The sequence below is a fragment of the Stegastes partitus genome, unplaced genomic scaffold (assembly GCF_000690725.1).
Source record: "Stegastes partitus isolate 25-593 unplaced genomic scaffold, Stegastes_partitus-1.0.2 Scaffold1396, whole genome shotgun sequence".
In the NCBI taxonomy this organism is placed as follows: Eukaryota; Metazoa; Chordata; class Actinopteri; family Pomacentridae; genus Stegastes; species Stegastes partitus.
In genome coordinates this window covers 15,797-40,108 of record NW_007579127.1, presented here as the reverse complement: position 1 = coordinate 40,108, position 24,312 = coordinate 15,797, and the positions used below count along the sequence as shown (strand labels likewise).

Sequence of the window (24,312 nt, the reverse complement as noted above, 5' to 3'; positions counted from 1 at the left end):
AAATGTTGGCGGCAGCTTTTAAGGCGGACAGGTTCAGTTTCAGGCAACTAAACCACATTTAAAAACCCTGTTATACATCAGCGTAACATGGAAATCGTTCTTGGTCAGTTTAGGTTTGGTTCTGGCTGCATTTTTCATCTAATGATAGAAATATTTGGCTCTTATTTAATTTGCAAACTACCATTTCATGTTGGGCGATTAGCAAACAGAGCAAATTGGGCAAAAAGTTTCAGAACCAAACTGTTCTTGGAATTTGTTCAGTGAACAACCAATAATGCCAAATTTCCATCGTATTTTCCACACTGTTTTTGTCGGGTTGACTTGCGATCTCTGTTATTTAATCGCAACCAACAACAACACAGAAACTCCATTTAATTCTCATTTTCTCCGATTTTGGTCAACATTTGTGCTAAATTTGGATGGAAGTTCACCCAACAGTTGTACACATACGTCAATCAGGACAGGACTTAAATCTGAATTTTCAACCAATCTTCCATCTGTTTGCTTTGCTCTAAACGTGCATCAATAATATAAGGTTGCATTAACCAAAATACTTTCCATTTAGCGAGTAGCTGGTACATTTGTGTAGGACGTTTAAGATTTGCTTCCCCTACGGAATTAAATTCTAAGTAAATCCTTAAGACGTAATTCTAACACACGCTAAGATTCAAGCTATGAAACCATCCAGGTTGGGTTTTTGTGTGAAGTAAGTGTAAGAATATACACTGTAAGACATTATTACTAAAGTATAAATGCAGTATAACGTGTAATCCTGCTGATACAGTTTAGTGCAACTGAACATTTAACTTAGCATCCGCAGGCTTTTTTTATTTATTTATGATCATTCTGATAAGTCATAACTCTAGTTTGAGATACTTTAATTCCCCTCAATTAAACATATCTACATGGACTTTTTAGATCCTTAAGTTTAAACCAGTCAGAATCTCAAACTGGAGTTCTGCCTCGTCAAATTCTAATTTCTTGAACCAGAGTTTTGACTCTGTGACATGACGTTGCAGATATCTGTAGCTTTTCAAACATGCTGTTGCACGATATCTGCATAGGACAAAATGCTTTCCGGCCAAAAATTCTGGTGAATTTCAGCCTCAAGTCTGTGATGAAAGAAGCTGTTGTTTGTCTTTTCTATTTCACGGTGTTTTCTAACTATCTTATTCTCCACAGCAACGCCAGTACTTCAACTAACACCGTTCAAAGGTTTCAACCAACTTAACAGGCTACGTTTGAGGATTGTAGGTGGAATAATCTTTAAATCAAATCTCTTAGGTCTTCGTTCAAGGATTTTCGGTGGAATACTCCTTTTTGGTTGATGTTTGGGGACCTTTTGGGTGGAATGCTGCTTTAAACCAACCTTTTTGGTCTGAGTTTGATGACTTTAGGTCTACGTTTGGGGACATTTTAGGTGGTGAATTCCTTTAAAACTAACCTCTTACATCTACGTCCAAGGATTTTCAGTGAAATATAACTTAATTCTAAGTTTGAGGACCTTTTGGGAACCAACCTTTTAAGACCTACAGGCATAGACTTGAGGATTTTGAGGGAAATATTCCTCTAAGGCCAACTTTGAAGGTCAACCTTTGAGGCTTTTAGATAGAAGATAACTTGAAGCCAAATTGTGAGGTCAACGTCAGAGTATTATTGGTGAAATATTCCTTTAAACCAACCTTTTAGGTCTACATTCAAGTATTTAAGGTGGAATATTTTTCTAAAATATTTTACATTTTGGGTAGAATACTCCTTGAAACCAACTTTTTAGGTCTACATTTGAGGATTTGGGGTAGAAAATTCCTTGAAACCGACCTCTTAGTTCTAAATTTTAAGTTAAATATTCCTTTTTACCAACTTTTTAAGTCAACATTGGAGGATTTTAGATGGACTATTCCTTAAAACCAACCTTTAAGTTCTACATTTGTGGATATTGAATGGAATATTCCTTTAAACTGACCTTCAAGGTCTACATCCAAGGATTTCTAGTGGCATATTTCTTTTAGGTTTACATTTGAGGACGTTTTAGGTGGAATATTCCTTTAAACCAACCTTTCTGATCTGAATTAGATGTTTTGCCTCGTATCCAGTGAGAAGCCTCACATGAGCAGCGTGATGCACAACAATTCCTTGTCCTCACTGTGACGTTTGAGGTTTATGGCGCGGTTACATTGTTTAGTCCAAACTGAATTACAGATATCGCTGTTATTCTGACCAGTCTCAGAACTGTAATTTTATTTCCGGACTCGGCTATTAGACGTCAAATCACATGTGACTCTGATACGTCAACAACCTGACAAAGTCTGAGATTAGAAGCAAACTGCCCACGAGGATCTAAAACAAGTCCTGTTGTGTTTGCCTCCAACACGCGAGCTTTAATCATTCTTCATCTACTTCCTGATCAGTTTTATAAATAAAACAGACGTCTCTTCTGCTGTACTTTAACAACTCAAACACGGGTTTAGTCAAAAGGTGCTTTCTGAAACAAACCCAGCCCCAACATCGTTGTTTACCAGAGTGTTTGTTCACGTCCACTGATCTCATTTTTCTCTGCAGTAAAAGTGTGCAGTGTGTTGGCTTTATAACATAAATATCGTCCGCCAGCATCATCCTGGATGGGGGAGGGGGGAGGGGAAAGAACTGCAAAGAGACCACACCTGGGACAAATACTATTTACCAGTAAGTGAAACCACGACGCTTCTCCTCCCGCTCCCAAAGTGATTCCTAAATATTATTTGCCCCGGGTTTGGAGAAGAGCATCCTCACTCTCGGGAACCTTTAAAGACTCAGAGAACCGGGGTTTACGTCTGTAACCCTTCGCTTTTCTGTAATGTTGGCCAAAAGTGCAGTATATCATACAGTATGTGAAATATGTGAAAAAAAAACAACAAACATGTGAAAATCTATTTGTACAGATACAATGGTTTAACCGTCCTGTTACATTGTTGTATTCAATATGTAGAACTTTATATGTGACTGTGTGAAGAAGATTTTTCTATTATTTATTGATTATTTTTATTAATTTACTTGTGACCTGACCAAAATACCCCATCTGTCTGTTCTGTCCAACACTGATGATGATGATAATGTGCAATGTTACAGAGGGAACTATATGTATAGGGATTAAAGATTATATCATGACGACACACCACAAACTTGTTGGGTTTTGGTCTTGTTTTGAACCAAAAAAAAAAAAAAAAAAAAGGGAAGTGAAATAGATATATCTTTATTAGCTTTAATTGCATCAGTTATATTCAGATATACGACGCCACAGCCGAAAGAAACAAGGGAGCTAAAAGTCCAAATGTACATCGAGATGAGGTAAACGCATCGTGTTTACGAACCGGCCTCCCTGAGCATGCCTTTAACACGAGCTCCAGTCCATGCAGGTACATTCATTTACTGCTCATGTCGAGTGCAGCCGCTAAACCATTAAACACCAAAGAACTCAATATTCTGTAACGACATCTGGAGGGGAGGGAACGAAAGCAGCGATCCTCTTGTTGCCCAACTTAAACGGATTATAACGTACATTCAAAAACATGCTCAGCCGGCAGCATGAAGGAAAGCGGCACACACGTCTAGTACATCTGTAAAAAGGTAAAGGGCTCTCGTTGATCTGTAAGTACTGATGCTGTAACATGTACAGAAATGGGTTAATTTAGTCTCTCTGAAGGTGCTCAGTGGAAGTTTGGTTAACTGATTCGCAAGGCACAAATTTAAAGATTTGATTCTGGGCTGAAAGAAATGCTTTGTTCTGACTCTGACCCTGTTGATAAAGACTCTGACTGGCTGATCAGAGGCTTTAGAGTGACGGCAGAACATCACAAAACTCCAAACCCTGAAATAATTCTTAAAAAAGACCTTAAACTGATTGTAGCGCCGCTCTTGTAGTCCGGGGAGCATCTGATTGGCTGGTCAGTGTCCCTGCAGTATCCCTACATCTGGACGGTAACACAACAGCAAAAAAAATAGGAATTTAGAGGCAATTTCTGTCTAGATTGTGAGCACACTTTCTGAATGTGAAGTGTTTTCTATTCCTGTCACCTGTAGGGAGACCAAAGAGCAAACTGGGACGTCGTTAGACGGACAAACCTCGGAGATGTTAGTACAGAAACGGGATCGAACAAGCTGCAACACCGTTATCGTCGGACTGAATTTCACTTCTGCTTCGAATACAACTGGAACCGTCATCAAAACTTGAGCATCTGACAGAAGCTGTAGCCTGCAGCTGCTTAGCTTAGCTTCTCTAGAGAAACAGCTAGCGTAGCTCAGTGCAAAGGTAGAATCGTCTGACTTCCAATTCCGGTGACTTAAGCTGGGCTCAGGATGCAGGAATTTGGGTGTTTTTGGAGGTGAAATCAGTTCCAGGATCTTGATCTAAACTAATAATATCAAACATTAGCTAAATTAGAGCAGTGTCAGTGTGTAAAAACAGTTTTATCAGTAAATAGAAAAAAGTCAGCTGTTTTTCATTCATCTTAGCATTCGATTATTGTCAACGTCGCCAATGTCAGTTGAGGAAACTGTCTAAAATTTGCCTCAATGATCGCTAGCGCCCGGAGCAGCAATGCTAAACATGCTAGCCCTCGATGCTAATGTTAGCAACAGGTATTAAAAACAATCAAAAAAACTGTGTTGGCTGCATCATCTTAGCCCAATCAGACTTGTTTAGCGTCACAAGTTGTTGCCCCACAGCCTCCATTCTGTTTCTATCTGCTTCCCCGTGACTTCATGTGAATTTGTTTTACTCGTGTTTGATCGTGATTTCACAAGACTCCACAGACACAATGTGGTGATCATGCTAAGCTAGGCTAACCAGCTGCTGGCTGTAGCTCCACGATGAATAGACAGATATGAGTGGTGTTGATACTGTTGTGGCGTGACAGCAAATAAGCACATTTCCTCAAATGTCAAAGTATCCCCTTAAATGAACGAACGCTGGTTTAAGGTTATAAATGTAAAGGTCTGATCTCCTGCAAAGCTGTACAAACTTCAACAAGTCACCTGCAAAACTTCAGAGCAGCTGATTTCCATCTCTAATTCGTGTCTTTAATCCCTCGGGAAGTAACTCAGGGCCTCATTTATAAATGTTACGCTCCATTTTGTTGCATAATGATGACAGAGTCGGAGGAAAACTGGTTCTGATTGGACCAGCTTCTCCTAGGATCAGAATTTAAAACATCATAAATGAGGCCTCTGACGTCGACGCTCGGCGAATGGAAAGTGTTTGTCTCTTTTTCAGTATTTACACTGTGGATGTTTGCTTCTCTGAGTGATGACAGACTGTTGTGAAGGCCTCCCATTGGTGCTCCAGCAGGAGGGGCGGGGCTTGTGGTTCCAGGTGGGATGGCAGGCATGCGTCGCGTTGTTCATGGTCTGGCTGCAGCGAGAAGCAGAACTTTATTAGACTGTGGCACTTAGTTTGTCTTATTTCTTGTTATTTATGTGAATGATTGGTTAAATCATAAAAGTGTACGTGTATGTCTGCCCTCTGGTGGCCATCATCAGTATGACATGTCTGTATATATATTTACATTTACTTTAATAAAACTAAAGGTAAAGTTAAAACCAAACACAGATTTTGAAAGTGTACTCACAGGGTGGTTTAGTTGTTGTGGGTGTAGTTGCCTCCAGCCCTGACGGAGCTGCAGATGGGGGACGACAGTGGATGATGACCCGGCCTGATGGGCTTCGCTGAGATGGAAAAAAAAAAAAGGAAAATGGTTATTCAGTTACTCAAAAACTAATGATTCATGATGCAGGTTTGTATTTCAACACCTCTGCTTTCTTTCTGCGACAACTGGTTTAACAACTTGAGGAAGGCAGAAGTAAAAAGTTGAACTCTTTCTAAAGGAATAACTTGAATTTGTTTGCAAACAGTTGCTAATTTCTACATCCAGAAGTTGTCATTTAATCTATTTTTAGCATCACGTTTTCTACTGTGATGCTAAAACACGTGTGTGATGAAAACAGGGAGGATTTCAAGACGTTTTCTATCTGCAGCAGCTCAGAAACAAACTATTAAAAATACTGAACCAAAAGCAGTGAAGTTGCAGCTAAACAAAGAGCCAAAACGTTCTATAAAGCTCTGTAGACTCATCGACAGCAGCAATAACAGATCATGAAGGTAAAACCTCACCGATCTGTGCAGAGTAGCCCCTCCTGGCCATGTTCTTGGCCCGCACCGCCTCCTTGATGCGGTCCACCTCCTGCTGGTAGCGCTTGCGGTCCCTCATGGCGTTCTCCTTGGCCTCCTTCAGGGCGTTCTCCAGAGCTTTGACCCGTCCGGCCGTCGCTCGCAGACGCTTCTCCAGTTTGGGAAGCTCACAGCGGAGGTCTGCGTTGTCTCGGACCAGCTGAGGACAACGACGGAAAGCAACTAAGTACTCATTTTATACGACATTATGCTCGTCTTGAGGTCCAGGAAACAACACCTACATCACAAAACTCTGTGCCTGCAACTGTATTTGACGGATATTTGGCGTTTCAGATGGTTGTCTAATTATTATAGAAAGTGTCATCAAGGCAAAGTGGATACTGCAGGTTTGGACAATCCCACCAACTGGGTAGATTTTGGTGATGTTTCTTGATTCCCTGACACATTAAATCATCATATGGGTATATGTCGGTACGAGGACTAACTATGAAGCTTTATTCTTGGCTGGAAAAAACAGCAACAGATCTTTAACCGCATACAATTACAGCGATTTACAACGACAAGAAGTGCAGGTGTTTAACCACGATCCCTAAAAAACCAAGGGAGTTCCAGAGAAATGAAGGTAGGTATACTTTTATAAACTTTAATGCATGCTGATGTCAAATTATATCATTGATGTCTCATGTCTTCTTGGGTGTGTCGATGAATCCGACTGGTTTGTTTGATGTTTGTTGTTGAAAACTTTCCCCTCAGCATTCCTCACACACCCACTCACTTTGCTTGATGGTACAGCCCATTGGACTTCCATCTACCTGTGTTCCTATTGGCTCTCCAGGTGGCTGCTTGGTGTGATAGGGAACACCTGTGCAGCTCAGTGTCTTCTTGGTTTACCTGGCTGCAGTCGATTCACTTTCTCTGCTTCTCTTCACAGACACCACTGAACCGGGTTTAGCTGTGTTGCTTTGGTTTGTTCTTTAAGTGTTGGCTTCCAGTTTACAACAACAAAATGGGCTTTAATGTGTTTCTTGGTGTGTTTTAGGTCTAGTTGTCCGGTTAGGTTTGTTTCTTTAGCCGTAGTTAGCACATGCTGCTAACATGTGCTCATGCTGATTAGTGGATTTGGTTCAGCTGAGTCGTGGCTTTGTCTCGGGCTGTAGTTTAGCTTTTGGTGAGAAACAGTCTGTAGTCTTGTTTGTGGCTCAACGCTGGTTGTCCAGAAGGTAAGTGTCTATTTAAAGAGATTTCTCTGGTAGGCTGTAGAAAAGATGACCGTCTGGGTTGTGCTAGTTTGTTGTTTGTAGTGTTTCGTTTGGACAAATATCTCAGAGGCACTCCATGTGGTTTTCTGCTGCAGGTCGCTTTGCAGAACTACATAAAGACGAGGACGTTTTTAGGAAGGTTTTTTGGTTTTGTTTGTTTGAACAAGGTGTGTGAGCAAGTGGTGGAGATGACTTAACTTCTGAGCAGCGGAAAGAGTTGTTAGTGAAGCAGTTTGAGTCGGAGAAGTTAAGCTTAAGAGTAGAAATTGAGAAGATAGAAGCAGCTTGAGTTGGAGATAGTTTAGTGGAGTGCTTAACTTGGAACAGGTGCAGTTAATTTGTGGTTTTCTGTTGGGTTGTGTTGTGGATTTTATTGCTAATATTGTAATCTTAATGTAACTTCTCCATGCGTGTGCAGCACAGTGGTGCTTCAGAGTCTGTACCTGCTTGTGGACTTTGGTGAGCTGCTCCAAGTTGTTCTCCAGGAAGGAGATCTTCTGTTTCTGGGCACCGTTGCAGAGTCCTTCCTCGCAGTCGAGCTCGGCGCTCTTAATTAAACACAAAGCAGATCAGTTTTAGAAAAGTGACAATGCCACATAGTCTTGTTTTGTCCTGTAGAAGTTGTACCTTCTTGACCCGTGTGGTGAGGTCCTGGACGAAGAGTTTGCGCAGGTTGTGAAGAGTCTGTAGTTCTTTGGCCTGAAAGCACAAGAAGAGTCGACTGAGTCCCATTAAAGTTTAAAACATGAGATATTGTTCGTTTTTGTCACAGTTTCCTAAGCGTGAATCTCAAATGTTTGAGCCCAAGACGATCGAGAAGACTTCAAAGAACTCCCCATTCCCTGGACATGAGATGTTTTATGTTAAATTTTATTCTGTGTTTTATTTAGAGTTTTTAGGGTTTTTTTTTCTTTTTGTAAGCAATTTTCTCTTTGCTGGTTTTGTATTGTGAACTGTGTGAAAGCTGCAACACAATAAAGTTTAATTAATCAATTGAATAATTGACTAACTCATGATTGTGACACAGCAGAAGTATTTGCATTTTGATTTAAGGGATTCAAACTCAAATCTCAAGTGTTTCATTTCTAAGGTTGGGGTTAAACTATTAATATAAAAACAGAATAAAAAAAAAATTAAACTACATTAAAAAGCAGTTAAAGACAAAATGCTTAATACAATATAACTTTTTAAAGAAAATAAAATTAGAAAAAGATAAAACATTTAATTAAATAAACATTAAAGAAAACATTTCTTTAATTAAACATTAAATAAAGCAATTAAAATATTAAAAAACAATATAAAACATTTAAAATGACATTTGATTAGATCATTAAACAATAAAAAAATACAATAAAACAAAGAAAATTAAACATTGAAAAAGACAAAACATTTAATTAGATAAAACTATAAAATTAAAAAATTAAACATTAGACAAGACAAAACATTAAACAGGAAACTAAGCAATTAAAAAATACAATTAAGCATTTAAAAGGAAAATTAAACATTAAAGGACAATTTAAAAAGGAAAAACCTTAAAGCCAAAGATTTAATCAAAAATTAAACACTAGGAAAAAAAGGGACGTTTTCAAGCTTATAAAACTGAAAAAGTCAATAAAACATCTGCGGCAACAATTAAACATTAAAAAGACAAAACATTGCAAATAAAACAAAACATAGAAATAAAAAGAAAGAGAGCAACACTAAAACATCTAAGATAAAAGCTAAAGACAACATGTTTGAAAAGACATCAATTAAACGTTAGAAAGCAAAATAAAACAGCAGAGACAATAAGACAAAAACATATAAAGGTCTTTAAACTACTTTCTAGGCTTAAATGAAAACATCGAGTTGTTTTATTAAAACATTTCTTCTTTCTATGTTCTTGGTTTAACTGTGGACAGATGGACAAACTGCTTCTTTGTTAAGAAAACTGCTTTAAAGACTAAGTTCACGATTAGTTTAAGGCATTAATCAAACTAATGTTACCGTCTGATCTTAACAGACTTTAGTGTTCAGTGAAGAAAATCAAAGTTTGTCAAGGATTTCCAAAGAACCCAAAGGTGAAGGTATGAGAAGGAGTCAGATCTATGGTATAAATGTCAAGTCAAGACTCATCGTCTTAAGTTTCAAGGCTTCTATTAACCAGAAAGCTCAAAGTAACAGAAGATTTCAGCTCTCGGAGTGTCTAAAAGCTCAAAGTAACATCAAACTACTGAGGGATTAAAAAGATTTCAGCCCTTGGACTGTCTAAACTCTCAAAATGCCATAGAACTACTCAAGGATTTGAAAGATTTCAGCCTTCGGAGTGTCTAAAAGCTCAAAGTACCATAGAACTACTCAAGGATTTGAAAGATTTCAGCCTTCGGAGTGTCTAAAAGCTCAAAGTACCATAGAACTACTCAAGGATTTGAAAGATTTCAGTCCTCGGAGTGTCTAAAAGCTCAAAGTACCATAGAACTACTCAAGGATTTGAAAGATTTCAGTCCTCAGAGTGTCTAAACTCTTTAAGTAACAGAGACCTACTGAGGGACTTAGAAAATTTCAGCCCTCGGACCTTTCTAAACTCTCTAACTAACAGAGACCTACTGAGGGACTTAGAAAATTTCAGCCCTTGGACTGTCTAAAAGCTCAGGTCCAGAAGGCTCAGCAGGTCTCGAAGCCAGCCTTGGGAGGGTGGAAGCCTTGAAACTTTTGGTTCAACCCTCCGGCACGAGGGCCGAAGTCCAACCCCCCGGAGAAAAAAAAAAAAAGTTGAGAAAATTTTTTTTTTTTTCGAAAAACGGCAAAAAGACGATGACAAATGCGCAAAAAAAAGAAGAATTAGTATCTGAGCGAGTAGCTCAGGGGGTAAGAGGAGAGGCTAGGGGGTGGGAGGTAGTGGGATCGATACCCGCAGTGGCTTTTTCTTTGTTTATTTTTGACGGGATTTAAAGAAAATTTAAGAAGGGTCGGGTTTCGAACCGGTGACCTGCAGCCCCATAGACCAACCCTTAACTCACTGAGCTACAGATCCGATAAAAAAAAATAAATTCGTCGTACCTTTGTCATCGTAGTTTCTGTTCCTAATAAACTGACCACATGGGCGGAGTCAGGGCGGAGTCTGGGTGGAGTCAAGGCGGAGAGTGGGCGGGAGGTGGGCGGCGACCTCCCCCCTCTACTCCCCCCCCGCCCCCCCCACTTCCCCCCACCGCCCCCCACTTCCCCCGACTGCCCCCCTCTCCTCCCCCGCCGACAAAATTTTTTGAAAATCGGCGTTCGGCCGGTTTTCCCGAGATTCGACGAGGTCGGAGGAGGAAGAAGCTTCATCGAAGAGATGTTTTACAGCAAAAAGAAGGACGACAAGAAATCTTGAACCACGATCCCTAAAAAACCAGGCGAGCTCCACAGACATGAAGGTATATGTTTATGAAACTTTGACGCACGCTGATGTTAAACTTGATTTTTTAATTTTTATGGTTTATAGTCTCCAAAACTCACCACAAACCATCAAACTTTATCGTCATTATTTAGGAATTAAATGCCATCCAACACAACAATAAAAACTTTAAATGTGCATTTATAACTTTACATTAAAAGTTTTTGTTAAAAAGTTTTATTTAAATCGTCGTACTGCGTTATATTTTGAATTTAATTCTTATTAATTAAATTGTTCCCTATATTTTACTTTGGGTATATTACTGGGGTGAACGAACTATTAGAGACCATTATTTAATTGTCGATTAATCCATTGTTTTATTGACTCATCTAATTTATTATTTGGTCGATAAAATGGTGGAAAATTATTTTATCAGTGTTTCACAAAGATGACAAATGTCTTGTATTGTCCACAACCCAAAGACATTCAGTTTATTGTCATATAGAAGGAAAGAAAACCAAAAATATTCACGTTTATGAGGCTGGAATCAGACAATTTCTCGTCTTTCATCTAATTAGTCAGAAAAATGGCTGATAATTGATTAATCGCTGCAGCGCCGTCATTTAGGAGGAAAGAAAACCAAAAATATTTCCATTCATGAAGATGGAACAAGACAATTTCTCATTTTATATTTTAAATTAGTCCAAAAATGGGCACTAATTAATTAATTGTTGCAGTTTTTGAGCGATAAAAGGTCTTTGGGGGTGAGTGTAATAAAAAAAAATACACATTTAAACACAAACAAACAAAACACTTGGTTTTGAACATCATAAAGGGGGAAATTCAACTTTTGCATGACAATCTGCACCAAAAGGACATTATTTATTTCTGATGTAAATGTGTGATGTGCTTTCTCTTCACACTGTCTTCTTGTTGGATTGGTTTGGACGGGTGCATGTGCAACAAACACTGGAAAAACTGCCCTTTAGCACCAATAAATGACACTGAATTTGAGAGATAAATAAATGAGACTGAGCCTCAATGTGCTGCTCTTTCACTATTTCAGAATCCCCCATGAACTTCTCAAATGCTAGCAAAGTTAGCATGTTCTCGCCCACATGTTCTGTTGCTCGGCTAAGCTAACAGAGGAAAGCCAAAACAAATGAAAAAACAAGCCTTGAGAATGAGCTTATTTTGACTAAACATCTCAGGTCTTAGACTGTTTTGTTCTTAAGCACCTCCAGTAAGTTAAACAACAAGGAGGAGATACACAAGCCACGAGCTTTAGCCGAGCCAAAGAACACGTGAGGCGCTAACCCAGCAAACATTTCAGACCTTTCTGGTGAATTCTGTGAAATAAATCACAATTCAATGAAAGAGCTACACACTGTCACTCAGTCTCACTTATACAGACTCAAATTCAGCGTCATCCATCGGTTTTAAAGTGCAGTTACCCAAAATGTTTGCAGCATGTGCTCCCAACAACACCTGTCCAGGTAGAAGGCCACACTGACAAACAGGAAGTGGGAGAATCCAAGCAGATTTATAGAAAAGTGGACCGGACTGTACTAAGTGGAGTATAGAGGGGTGTTTGTCTTAGAGCAGGGGTGTCCAATCCTGGTCCTCGGGATCGTCATCAGGCTTCTGCAGAGCTTGATGATGAGCTCATCATTTGAATCAGGTGTGTTGGAAGAGGGAAACACCTAAAACATGCAGGACTGTGGCCCTCCAGGACCAGGATTGGACACCCTTGTCTTAGAGTATACTGCTATTATTAAGGTGGTTTTTTTTGCAGAGCTGATCATGATTATTAGTGATCAAGCAAACTGATGAGAGATATTTAGAGTTGATACACATTTGCAGTAAATTAAAGTATTAAAAGAACACAAACTCTAACACAAAACTTTGTTGATACGCGTTTGTTTATTCATGTTTTACAGATGTTAGGTTAAAATGTATACGCACAATGTATATGTATCCACTCTACCGTTAGTTATTTGTACAATAAGACTAGTCGTATCAAGAAAATAGCCACTTGGTTTTGGCTCAATCTAATTTAGTTTTAATCTATTTTCACACCAAAATCTGAAAAGCAGCCACAATAAAGCAGACTTTCCGACTCACCACAGTCTCCTCCAGACCCTTCAGGTCCTCTCTGGCCTGCTCCTGTTGTTCATTCAGCAGCCTGCACAGAAAACAACACAAACACCGTGAGACACAAACATGTAAAGATGCTCATCAGTGCAGGTAGATGTCCAGTTTCTTCGTTACCTACATGAGTTTCTGCAGCTTTGCATCCTTCTCCTGCTCCTCAGCTTTCACTTTGTCGTAATCCGACATCAGCCTCTCCTGCTCCAGCAGCAGACCCTGATTCAGGCTGCGAGAAGGAGGAAAAAAATATAGCGTCAATAAGTAATAAGATGTTTGTTTATACATTTAAATATTAATATTAGATGTTCTCTGGTTGCTCGGTTTCGAAATGTGGTTTGGTTTAAGCTCCACGTTTAGCCGGAGCCCCACAGAGCTCTTGAAAGGCACTTTTTTTAGTGATGTTAAATCTTTCCTTTACATACCGGCTGTGAGAACCGGCGAGCGGAAACTGACTTTGAACCCAGATTTAATGACTTTCATGCAGCAGCTTTACGCTCACACATGTTCTCTGAGCCGCTTCTCCTCCTCAACAGTCCCTCTTTGAAGACGTACTCGAGTGTAAATCCCCGAATCACATGAGGAATAATAAAAAAAAAACCCTCAATGGAGAAACCCCAGACGGACGACAGTGGATTTCACCGTTTTTAAATATTACTCTACACTTGCTGCACATGGTCTGACGACAGCGCTGCAGTTAGAGACGCTCTTCTGTGCAGAATATGTTCTCACAATTTTCCAATTTATTGAGGTTTTCTTTTGGCTTGTGAATTGTGCTTGGCTTGACTGTTTAAGGTAAGAATAATGACGATGGAAGAACTAAATAAAGGCAACAACAGAACAGGCAACGGCGCTACAAATCTTTTGCGATACGGAGAGAAGGCACGTCTAAAGCACCTTGCTCCTGTGGATAACTGAACTACATTTAATAATAAGATTACACAAGCAACGGTTTAGCTCAAGGTGGACGCAAAGCAGGAGAGGAGGCTCGAACTCCCCTTGCTTTAAAATCCAGCAAACACAAGATGTTAGCAGGCGCACAGGGAAGTAAATCTCATTTGCGTCGCCAGATTTGACTCAAAACTTTAATTGCTCACCTAAAACCGAACTGCACTCCCTGAAATAAACGAGTTTAACAAACAACCACAAACCACATCATCCTTTCTGCAGCTGAAATATTTCATATAACTGTCTAGAGCTGCACAAAATGATAATCAGGATCGTTTTAATTAACACTAAGCTCACGATGAGCCCATTTAGCACAATCAAAATAACTAAAGCTTTCACTTCCATGTTGGGCTACATTCTATATCAAAGTGAGACTTTATCAAAAAACTCAAATAAAATTGTGCCCAAAACGTCTCCCTTGCTGAACATCTGCTTATTTATAGATGCCACAATTAACCGATGTTCCCTGAACGCCTCACATGCAGGCTACAATAGAAGTTGGTACACGGAGAACCTTCTAGTCTCCATCATTTACTGCAGTGCAGCTGCTAAAGAAATAAAATGCTAATGTCAGATTTACCCAAAATGAAACCAACTGATTTCGTCTAACTGTCAATTACCAAACCAGTAGCTCACATGGAGGATTTCAAACACTTTGGCACCACCATCGATCACAAGCTCATCTTTAACACCGCGGCAACAACAAACACGTAAGCAGGCAGTTTCTATAGAAGATTTAACGTATATCAGATCTAAACATTGGTTATCAGTAATTTTTCTTGTTTCACAGCGCTGCTCTGGCTCCAAAACTGAAATGAAAGCTCACTACGTTTCATACGAAGTAGGTGTAGACAGTAAAAAGATCCACACATCTGATCTGCACACAGTCTGCGTGTTATATATTTAGTGCAGCAACAAGGTCATAGTGAGCTGATACTCGGCAGGAACACGAGCCAAACACCTTCTGTTGAATCCGACAGTACTGCAGCAGGTTAGTAAAGATTGGAACCGAAACCTCCAGATAGTGAAGACACAACAAACACCTTCAGACAGATCCAGATCTCTGCTCCTCAGAATCAAAACCGCCACACCTAGCCTAGCACAAACCTCCACCCGTCCACTGAGCTCCTAATCTTTCTAACTTCCACTCATCTCTCTACTGTCCTCACTGTGCCGCTACGTCCTCGGTGTTGGTTTAAAGTGTGCAGTATTGATGTTTTTCTGACTCTGTGAGCTCGTCCAGCATCCTCTGTTTGTCTTCGATCTCGTCCCGGAGGCGGCCGAGCTGCTTCTGGTGGGCCTCCCTGTGGTTCTCCAGCTGCTCCTCCAGCGTTTTCTGCAGGAACCAGGACATAAAAACGCATTTGAGACGCTTTGATAATCAAAATCCGGTCATTTGAAGACGGCTGCGAGCAGATGGTCGCGTTGTTTACCTTGATGTCGTCGTCTCCGTCCAGTCTGCCGATGTCCTCCTTCTCTTTGTCGTCTCTCGACACCTCGTGCCGTTTCTCTGAAGACAGATTAGCGTCAACATCAAGCTTGTTTTATGAGTAATTAAATGTTTTCCTGATGAGTGAAGGTTGTTCTGAATTATAGGATTTCTCTTTTCTCTTGTGTGTTTTATTTAAAAATTGGGGTAATATCCAAAAAAGCAAACAAAGCAGAAGTTTTGGAAGAAGTACCGACCGTGAGCCTGCAGTTTGGCGAGCTCTTCGGTCAGAGCGTCCTGACTCTCCTCCAGCTGCCTCTTCTTCTGCTCCATGTTCTGCATGTAGTCGGTCAGAGACTTGATCTTGGCCTGATGCTGAAGCGACAACAACACGTGGAAGTTTAGTCATTTATTCGAAGCAATTTAACCATCTGAGCCTTAAAACACCTGCCGACAGGTTTGTTATCTTGAGAAAAAATGCATAAAATTACACCGTTTATCAGCCAAAAACTGTAAAAACAAAATGAATTTCTTATCTGTGACATGCAGGTCTAATGAAAGATTGAACCAAATCGAAGCTTAAAATTGTGACATTTCATTAGAGTTAGTTTATTCTATGTCTCATTTAAAACATCACGAAAACACAATAAAACACCAGATCACACCAACAGCCACAATATTAAGAAGACATTTTCTCTCATTTATCCCTCATTCCAGCTCTTTCAGTCTTGTGTGATGACAGAAAATGTACTAGAAGTTGTTTTTTTGGTTGTTTTTTTTTAAATACAGGATAAAATCTTCTTAGCCTGAGAACCAATCTGAACCCTAAAACCTCCTGGTGGGTTTGAAAAGTGTGTTTTCTTTAAAATATCACCAAAATTACACAATTTATCAGAGCCACAACCTGTAAAACAGAAAAAAAAAGTTGGATTTTTATCTTCTAGCAGCCCTTAATGTAAACTAGTCATGACATTTACTCAAATTTGCTTTATTCTTCATGTGTCATTTAAAAATTAACGATAATATAAACCATTTGACCTCAAAAGAATCAACTGCCCTTCATAAAAAAAAACTTTATTCTGTCTTATTTCAAAATATACCAAAATAATTTTTTTTTAAATTGCACCGCATTCTGTTAAAAATAATAATAATAATAATAATAATAACAATAATACTAATAATATTTAAATGTCCAGAGCCATAATTTATTTTCAATACTGGTTGTATAAGTAGCCACTTAAAGGAATTTTGTACATGTTGATTTTGGGATTTTTCATTTTTCGTAAAATAAATAATCCAACAAGTTCAGCTCTGGATGACGGTCACTGAGGTGACGGTGACCGAGGGGACGGTTACCAAGGTGACGGTTACCTGGGAGATGAGCAGCTGACAGGACGCCAGCTCCTTCTCGTTGGCCTGGATCTTGCGGTGGGCATCGGCCTGAGCGCTCTCCAGCTGCTTGCTGCGGTTCACCAGGGACTTGACCTCGGACTTCATCTTGCTGATGTAGAGGCGAGCGACGGTGAACTCCTCCTCCACCGCCGAGCCATTTCCCTTCGACTCCGAGGACTGAAAGTCAAAGATGACGGGATGTTTCAGATGTTTTGCCTGCTTTTTTGTGGCTTTCTAGTGGTTTATTCCATCTCAGATCATCAGGGTTCTTCTGCTCGAACATCTCTGATTTGCTTCAAACATTTTTATCGGAAATTATGAATGTTTAAAATGGTATCTGTGAGTTTTTAGCTTAATAGATTGAATACTTTCCGAGATAATTCTGTTTAAAAATTGCAAGTTGACCCACTTTCAGCACATTGAGTTTGAGGCTGTTTGATCAGCAACATCTTAGGAACTATTAAATATAAAAAACTGAAATTTTACTGTTTATTTCTCATCATTACACTTTATTTCTCAGAAAAAGCACATTTTATATTTATGCTTATAGTGTTTCTACTTATGTTTATATTTTTAGGTTGTATTTTTCTACTTATGTTATCTGTATATCTTGTACTGTTTGTTTTTCTAAGACTTTAAATGGGAGCAACTGTAACAAAAGCAATTTCCTCTCAGGGATCAATAAAGTATTTCTGATTCTGATTCTAAATTTGCAATGTTGGACAAGTAGATCAAATAATCTCAGATGATGGATGAGTTAAATATTTTTAGAAAGGTGTCTTTGAGCTCACATGAGCAAAAAAAAAAGATTATTTAGAATTCACCTTATGCTATTTGAACCATATGCAGCTGCACGTCACAACAATATAAAACAGAACATAAAGAATGTTTTGTAAAATGAAATATTTTGTCACAAAAATAAAAAATGAAGTTATTTTTGTTATAAATATATATCTCTCAGAAAGTATTTAAAATTTGAAGCTAAAATTTCACAAATATCTTTATAAAAATCCATATTTTATGCTTTAAAGTTCTCAGGCAGATCAGAGATGGTGGAGCAGAACCGGTTTTAAAAACAGTTTCAGATGGAATGAACGAGTCTCATTTGTGTTGTGACAGAAGGACATTTTACATTTTTCACTAACACGATGACCTAAATTCCTGGATCGATGGATAAAATCTCTGGTTTTCATTTAGAACCTCACCGCGGCCGCCTTGACGTCGCTGGTGCCGATGATGGCGCCGATGTCGCTGAGGTCCCTCAGCAGCAGGTTCAGGACCTCGGCGGCTCTCTTCCTCTGCAGACCGTTGAGCTCCTGCAGCTGACTCAGTTCTCTCTGGACCACCGACAGCAGCGCCTGCCGACAAAACAAAGAGCCGTCAGTATTCGGATATAAGAATTTGAATTCTTCTGGAACAAATCAGCAGCAGTTCAGTCAGTAACAACTTTTCTTAAACTCGTAGCAGATCAGTAAACTAATAAATAAGAATAAACTTTATTTTTAGAGCATTTTTACAGCTCAAACTGTCTTTAAAAAAAACTTTTCTGACTTGAATTATAATCAAAACAGTTGCTACATAGCTTTTTGTTGACTGATAGAATAATAAATCTTATATTGCTTTCAGCTAGGTCTGAAAAAATTATCATATTTCAGATCAAAATTTAAATTTGAAACGATGCCGTTTGTCTGACCCAAAGTTCTGCTGTCAAGGTTTTACATCTTCACACTTGGTATCTCTTGTGGTCCAACACATGTTTTAAATCTATTACACAGTGAATCTGAACCGAAGCTGGACCTTAAAAAAATGACAACACAGATCTGGGTGATGGAAAATGTATTCTTAGGAGCATTTTTATTTTTAAATAGGGTTAGGGGTAAAATTCTCAAGTACTATTTGACCCTTAGAATCCCAAAACCCAGTGGCAGATTTGCAAAACATGTAATCTTGAAAAAACAAAAAACAACAAAAATACACCATTTATCAGAGTTTGAAAATGTAAAAATGGAAATTTTCAACTGGTTGACAGCCCTTGATCTGAGCCTAAAATAATAATATTTCATCAAAATTGCTTTATTCTACTTGTCTCGTTTTAAAAAGTGTCAAAAATAGTTTGTTTGAACCAGATTCTGTAAAAAAAAAAAAAAAGAAAAGAAAAGAAACTCTGCACTACTCATCGCAAGCAAAAAAGTTTTCGTGACTTAGCTGCGGCCGACAGTCGTAGTTTTTTTTTGTTTGTTTTTATGATTTTTGGATTTCTAACTGTGTCATCCTGAGCAGAAGACATTTCTGAGTTCCCTCTTCTTCTAGTCCTGGTTGTTCTGTTTCCACAGAGGTGCAGGACTTCATATTGCAGTGAATAATGAGCCCACAGTGAGTAAAAATGTCACAACACAGGATCAACTGGACCCACCGTCTTGTGCTGCAGCTCCTCGGTCAGCTGCAGGTTGACCTGGTCTCGCTCCTCCACCTCCTGGCTCTTCTGGTCGTAGTTGACGGCCAGCTCTTCCAGCGCCTGCAGCACCTCCTTCACCTCCTCCTTGGCCAGCTCGTTCTCCGTCTGCAGCCGGCAAAGCTCCTCCTGGATCTTCTCGTAGTCGCGCCGCGTCGACGCCAGCAGCTGTTGAGACGAAACTTCGTCTTTTTAACTCTCCAACAAAGTCGGCTTTTAAAGATACAAAGGTGTAATGATGAAGACAAACCTCTTCTTGATCCAACATCTGCTCCTTAAGCTTCTCCGCTAGCTGGCTATGCTGGTTAATTTCATCATCCTGTTGAAATATTAAGTCAGTAGTGTCATGACTCAGCTTTTGCATCCATCTTATTTTAGACGTCACCTAGTATTCGAGGCACATATACGGTTGACAAAGAAAAATGTTTACATACACTTGTGAAGACTGTGTATATCATGGCAAGTCTTGAGTTTTCAATCACTCCTTTAACTTAAAATTTATGTCAAAAAAACAACCATGGCCACAATGATCAGGGATATTTTGGAGGAGAGAAGGTGAGGCCTTTAACCCCAAGAACACCAAATCTACTGTAAAGCATGGTGGCGGCAGTATCACGCTCTGGGGTTGTTGCACACTCTTCGGGAAAATCTAAAATTATCCACCAGAAGGTTGGATCTTGGGTGCAGCTGGGTGTTCTAACAAGAAAATGACCCCAAATACACATCAAAAGTGGTACAGAAATGGTTAAATCTGACTAAAATTAAGGTTTCCTCCCCAAAGTCCTGACTTAAACTTCATCAAGAACCTGTGGACTGTGATGCAGAAACAAGTCTGTGTCAGAAATACAACACATTTAGTTTAATATCTGTCAAGAGGAGGTTCTAAGACACAAGGAGAAGCTTGTGGACGGCTACAAAAGCACCCAGTTGAGGTAAAAATGGACATTTAACCAAATATTAGAGTTGCTGTATGTATATTTTTGACCCAGCAGATTTTTTCATGTTTCTAAAAGACCAATAATAAATCTATGAAGAAACCAAAATGCATGATTGTTTTTCTGTGACATGTTTTTCAGTGATTTTCTCGTAGCAGATTCAGAGTTATAGGAGTTTAGATTGACATAATATTCATGATCTTTACAGGCGTATGTAAACTTTTGCTCAGGACTGTATGTAAACCAGAATGTTTAGATGCTTTGATGCTTTAATTTAGCCCAAAATGAAGCAGTAAAGCAGCACAATTAAAGTCTCACTTTGTCGTCCAGCTGTTTGTACAGGTTGCTGATGTCCTCCTCGTACTTGGTCCTCTCCTCGCCGGTGACGCCTCCTCCTCCTCCGGCCGGCAGCAGGTTGTCGATGATGGGAGTGTTGTCGTTGGGCTCGACGTTCTTCTGATCTTTGGCGCTCAGCTGCTCCTCCTCGGGAACGTCCTCCCCTGTAATACACATTAATCTTTATCCATTAAAACGAACACACGTTGGTCAACAAACCTTGTAAATACCTCAAAACTTGGTGAATTTCACTGTCTTTTATCGTATTATCAAGAATTTAGGGGAAATTCTTAAAGTAGAAGGGTTCATCTGTAGTATGGTGGCCGTTTTAGGACTTTTTTAGATGCAATATCAGGCAGAATTTCTGAACTTTACCATTGAGCTTCATCAGAAAAAAGCCCAGAAGTTGCTCTGAGCTGCTTCGACAAACAGTAGAAGTCACATCAGAGCATATCACAACACAAATGGCATCATCATTTTGTCTCATGGTGTTGTGTTGCAGTAAAAGCAGGTTTTAAGGAAAAAACCTGCAGCAACAAAATGATAAAAATGAGGAGAAACAAAGCAATTCAGCCTTTTAACGAGTTTAGATATTGAGTTTTCATTGACTGAAGCATGGTCTGCCTTATTGCTTATTGACTGTTCAGGAACTAACGGGAAAACGCAGATATTTCTCATCCTTAGTCGCCCCCTAAAGGCCGGTTGTGAAGCAGTAAAAAGCCCTGAGAGCACACCCTCCTCTCAGCAGCAGCAGCGTTTCAAAAATTATTGACTTTCTAATTGAGGCTCGGTTCAGTCGTGATGACAGCAACCGAGAAGATGGAGAGGAGGAGGAGGAGGAGGAGGAGGAGGATGGGCTGGAAAGAGGAAGAGTTGCCGGTTTTAAACGGCTCGGCGAGAAGCCAGCGGCTGACTCACGGCCGAAACACCGCATCAGCATAATGTGCACATTCGTGTGCTGCAGCCGAGCTGATTTGTTGCTAAGGAGGGGGAGCGCTATCAGCATCCGCAAGGGAGCTAAATAGAAAAAAAACACAATAGCCACAGAGAGGAGGAGGAGGAGGAGGAGGAGTGGAAGGTAGAGAGACATTAAAGCAAACAGGAAACAGGAGAGAGAGAGAGAGAGAGAGAGAGAGAGGAGGAGGCTGGCTGATGGTTACTATGCAACAGAGATGGGAAAAAAAAAAGGATGCTGCAAAGGAAACACTGCAGAGCGGGAGGAAGCAAAACGAGGCAGTTTGACGCCCTGGACGGTGTCTCTGAATATCATTTAAACAGTTAAACAACGGTTTATGATGCTAAACATGCAGCATTTAGGGTAGTGCACAAAAAAACTCATTGGTTTCATCTACAAATCCAAGTTTGAACAACTGGGTCACTGCATCTGTATGATTATTATTATTATTCCTCCTATTAGCATTAATTAGCAGATTTTTAGAACATCGTTTTATAGCATAAATTATGAACATTAACAAACATTTGTTTGATGTATATCAACATAAAATTAAACTAATATTTCTCAAAATTGCCCACTTTCAGCACATTTTTTCACATTATTTACATGAGTTTTAAATTGTACATAAGTTGTTCCAGTTTAAAATCATCATGGGCCTTCTGCTTTTTAAAAAATCATAAACTAACAACATTTTAAATGGAACCTGTAAATTTTTGGCCTGATATATTAAATATTTTTCAAGGTAAAAATTTCCCTTCACAACATTTTCAACACGTTTCTGTGCACGTTGAAATTTGAGGCTGTTTGAACAACAATATTTCTGTTGTTTTTTCATTTTTTAATGTTTACTTTTATAATTTATTGATAACAAATGTGTGTTAGTTTCTGCTTGATTATTTCTGGTTCGCCTGAAATTTTCAAAACGCAAAATCTGTGAAATTTCAGCTCGATATGTAAAATACTTTTACTTGTCGGCTCACTTTCAGGACGTTTTTCACACGATGAAATTTGACGCTGTTTAAACGACAATATCTCAGGAACTATTACAGATAAAAGCCTGAAATGTTCACTGTTATTTCTCATCATGTTATTGATTCAAAACCTGTAACATTGGACAAGTTGATCAAATCATCTCTGATTATGGGGAGTTGAAATATGAAAAAATAAAATAAAATCCAGCATGAAAAGTCCTATTTTTGAGCTCACATAAACAAAAAACTGATAATGCAGAAGTAAACTAGTGATATTTTCTGCATGTTACAATAATAAAACAAAACAAATAATACGTAATTATTTAAATGTGAAATATTTGATCACAAAAACTAAGAAAAAAACGTATTTTAATTTATTTTTTTTTTAACCAATTGAGCAGCTACGACAAGTTGTACCAAAAATATATATAAATATTGTTAGACAGCTTACTCTAAATTTATTTCTAGAGTTTGAAAATGGTTCTTAAATTATAATTAATGTGGAAATATTCTATATTTTAGAACTCAGCTGTGTAGGAATAAACCTTAGTTTGGAGGAGGCTTTTCTTGGGTGTGATTGCTGCATTTTGTGCAGAAACAAACGATATAAATTATTTGCTGGTTCCTTGTGATTTATTTGCATATTTATATATTAAGAGAGTCAAACAATGGCTCAGACCCCAGAGAGTTGAGAAAAATCCCTCCAGCGTATAAACGGTGAACGTCGAGGCTCACAGCAGTGAATCTTTTTCAGATCATTTCCTCTCACCGTTCCTCCAGCGGTTGAGCTCGGCCTCCAGCCTCTGGATGATGTTCTTCAGGCTCTTGTTCTTGTCCTTCTCCTTCTCGTACTTCTTCTTCCACTCCTCGGCCGTCAGCTCCAGGTTCACAGACACCGTGTTCTTGATGGTCTTGGCTCTGAAACGAAGAAACAGCGAGTCTGTTCAGAGGATATTTGTCTACATATACCGCTTGATTGGATCTTTTCTCTGCACCTGAGCCACAGCTTTGGTCTGCAGTTTAAGAAAACAGAAGTCGGACTAGAAGGAACAAACATGAATGAAAAATGTTACTGCTGTTATTTTTTTGTTTTGCATGTTTGTGTTAATCATTTTTTTACATAATATTTCCTCATCAGCTGATTTATTATGTTTTCCTTCAGAGCAGGTTTATTATTTGTTCAATTAGTGCACCATCAGTTAAAAGCAACTTGGAGGCATTTAAATATTTCAATTTTGACATTAAATTAAGACACATAAATATGAATATACACAATGTTTGAATTAAAACTGCAATGTTTCATGTTGGTTTTAAATATCTGTCCAAGCATCTGCTGCAAAACTACGACCCAAAATACAAAAAATAGCCACAAATTCTGCATTTTCTCAGTTAAAACATGATGTATCAGCTAAAACTAGTCGCTAATTCAGCTCCACATCTAATGAAAATCACATTAAACATGCTGCTGCTCTGAAATTGCAGCAACTCGTCCTTTCCAGAAACCAAAAATCACATTTCATGAGACTCTCTGTGCTTTCAGAGTCGGTTTCTGCAGTTCAGATGGACACAAAGAGCAGCTCCACCCCTCTAGATCTGTTCTCTAATGGTGGAAACTCTTCATTTCCTCTCACTTTCTCCTTGGCAGAGGGCAGATGGCTGCAGTAATCATTCACCAGTCATCTCTCTGCCGGTTCTTAATGGTTTATTGCATAAGCAGTTCGACCTCAGACGCTGCCGATGGTAACGTCAGCGGAGACGGTTTCAGCAGCTGGATTGTCTGCTGTGGATTTATTCTTAGTTTCAGAAGAACAAATAAAGGAGGCGGCTCGCTGCAGCTCTATAAATAGGAATAAACCCAGATGCACAGTGGGAAACTCAGAGCCATCTGGTTGTTAGTTTGCAGCGCTGACGTCAGCCGGAGTCCTAATGAGACGGCGTTCACCTTCATAAACCGGAGAGCTTAAACTAA

At 39.2% G+C, this 24,312-nt stretch overlaps 1 protein-coding gene across 1 annotated transcript in view; it reads right to left on the bottom strand.

Moving 5' to 3' along the window:
- Nucleotides 1-5,611: 5,611 nt before the first annotated feature.
- The window catches only part of kif5c (kinesin family member 5C), a 29,070-nt gene continuing 10,369 nt past the window's right edge, over nt 5,612-24,312 (bottom strand). Inside the window, exons 11-25 of the mRNA XM_008299256.1 lie at nt 23,113-23,261; nt 20,400-20,581; nt 19,397-19,465; nt 19,108-19,314; nt 17,900-18,052; nt 16,674-16,871; nt 15,560-15,677; nt 15,307-15,383; nt 15,100-15,209; nt 13,053-13,154; nt 12,902-12,962; nt 8,050-8,121; nt 7,866-7,970; nt 6,146-6,362; nt 5,612-5,700 (exon numbers count right to left, since the gene is read on the bottom strand). Coding sequence (XP_008297478.1) covers nt 5,612-5,700; nt 6,146-6,362; nt 7,866-7,970; nt 8,050-8,121; nt 12,902-12,962; nt 13,053-13,154; nt 15,100-15,209; nt 15,307-15,383; nt 15,560-15,677; nt 16,674-16,871; nt 17,900-18,052; nt 19,108-19,314; nt 19,397-19,465; nt 20,400-20,581; nt 23,113-23,261 — 1,909 coding nt within the window. The remainder of the gene's footprint in view (nt 5,701-6,145; nt 6,363-7,865; nt 7,971-8,049; nt 8,122-12,901; nt 12,963-13,052; nt 13,155-15,099; nt 15,210-15,306; nt 15,384-15,559; nt 15,678-16,673; nt 16,872-17,899; nt 18,053-19,107; nt 19,315-19,396; nt 19,466-20,399; nt 20,582-23,112; nt 23,262-24,312) is intronic.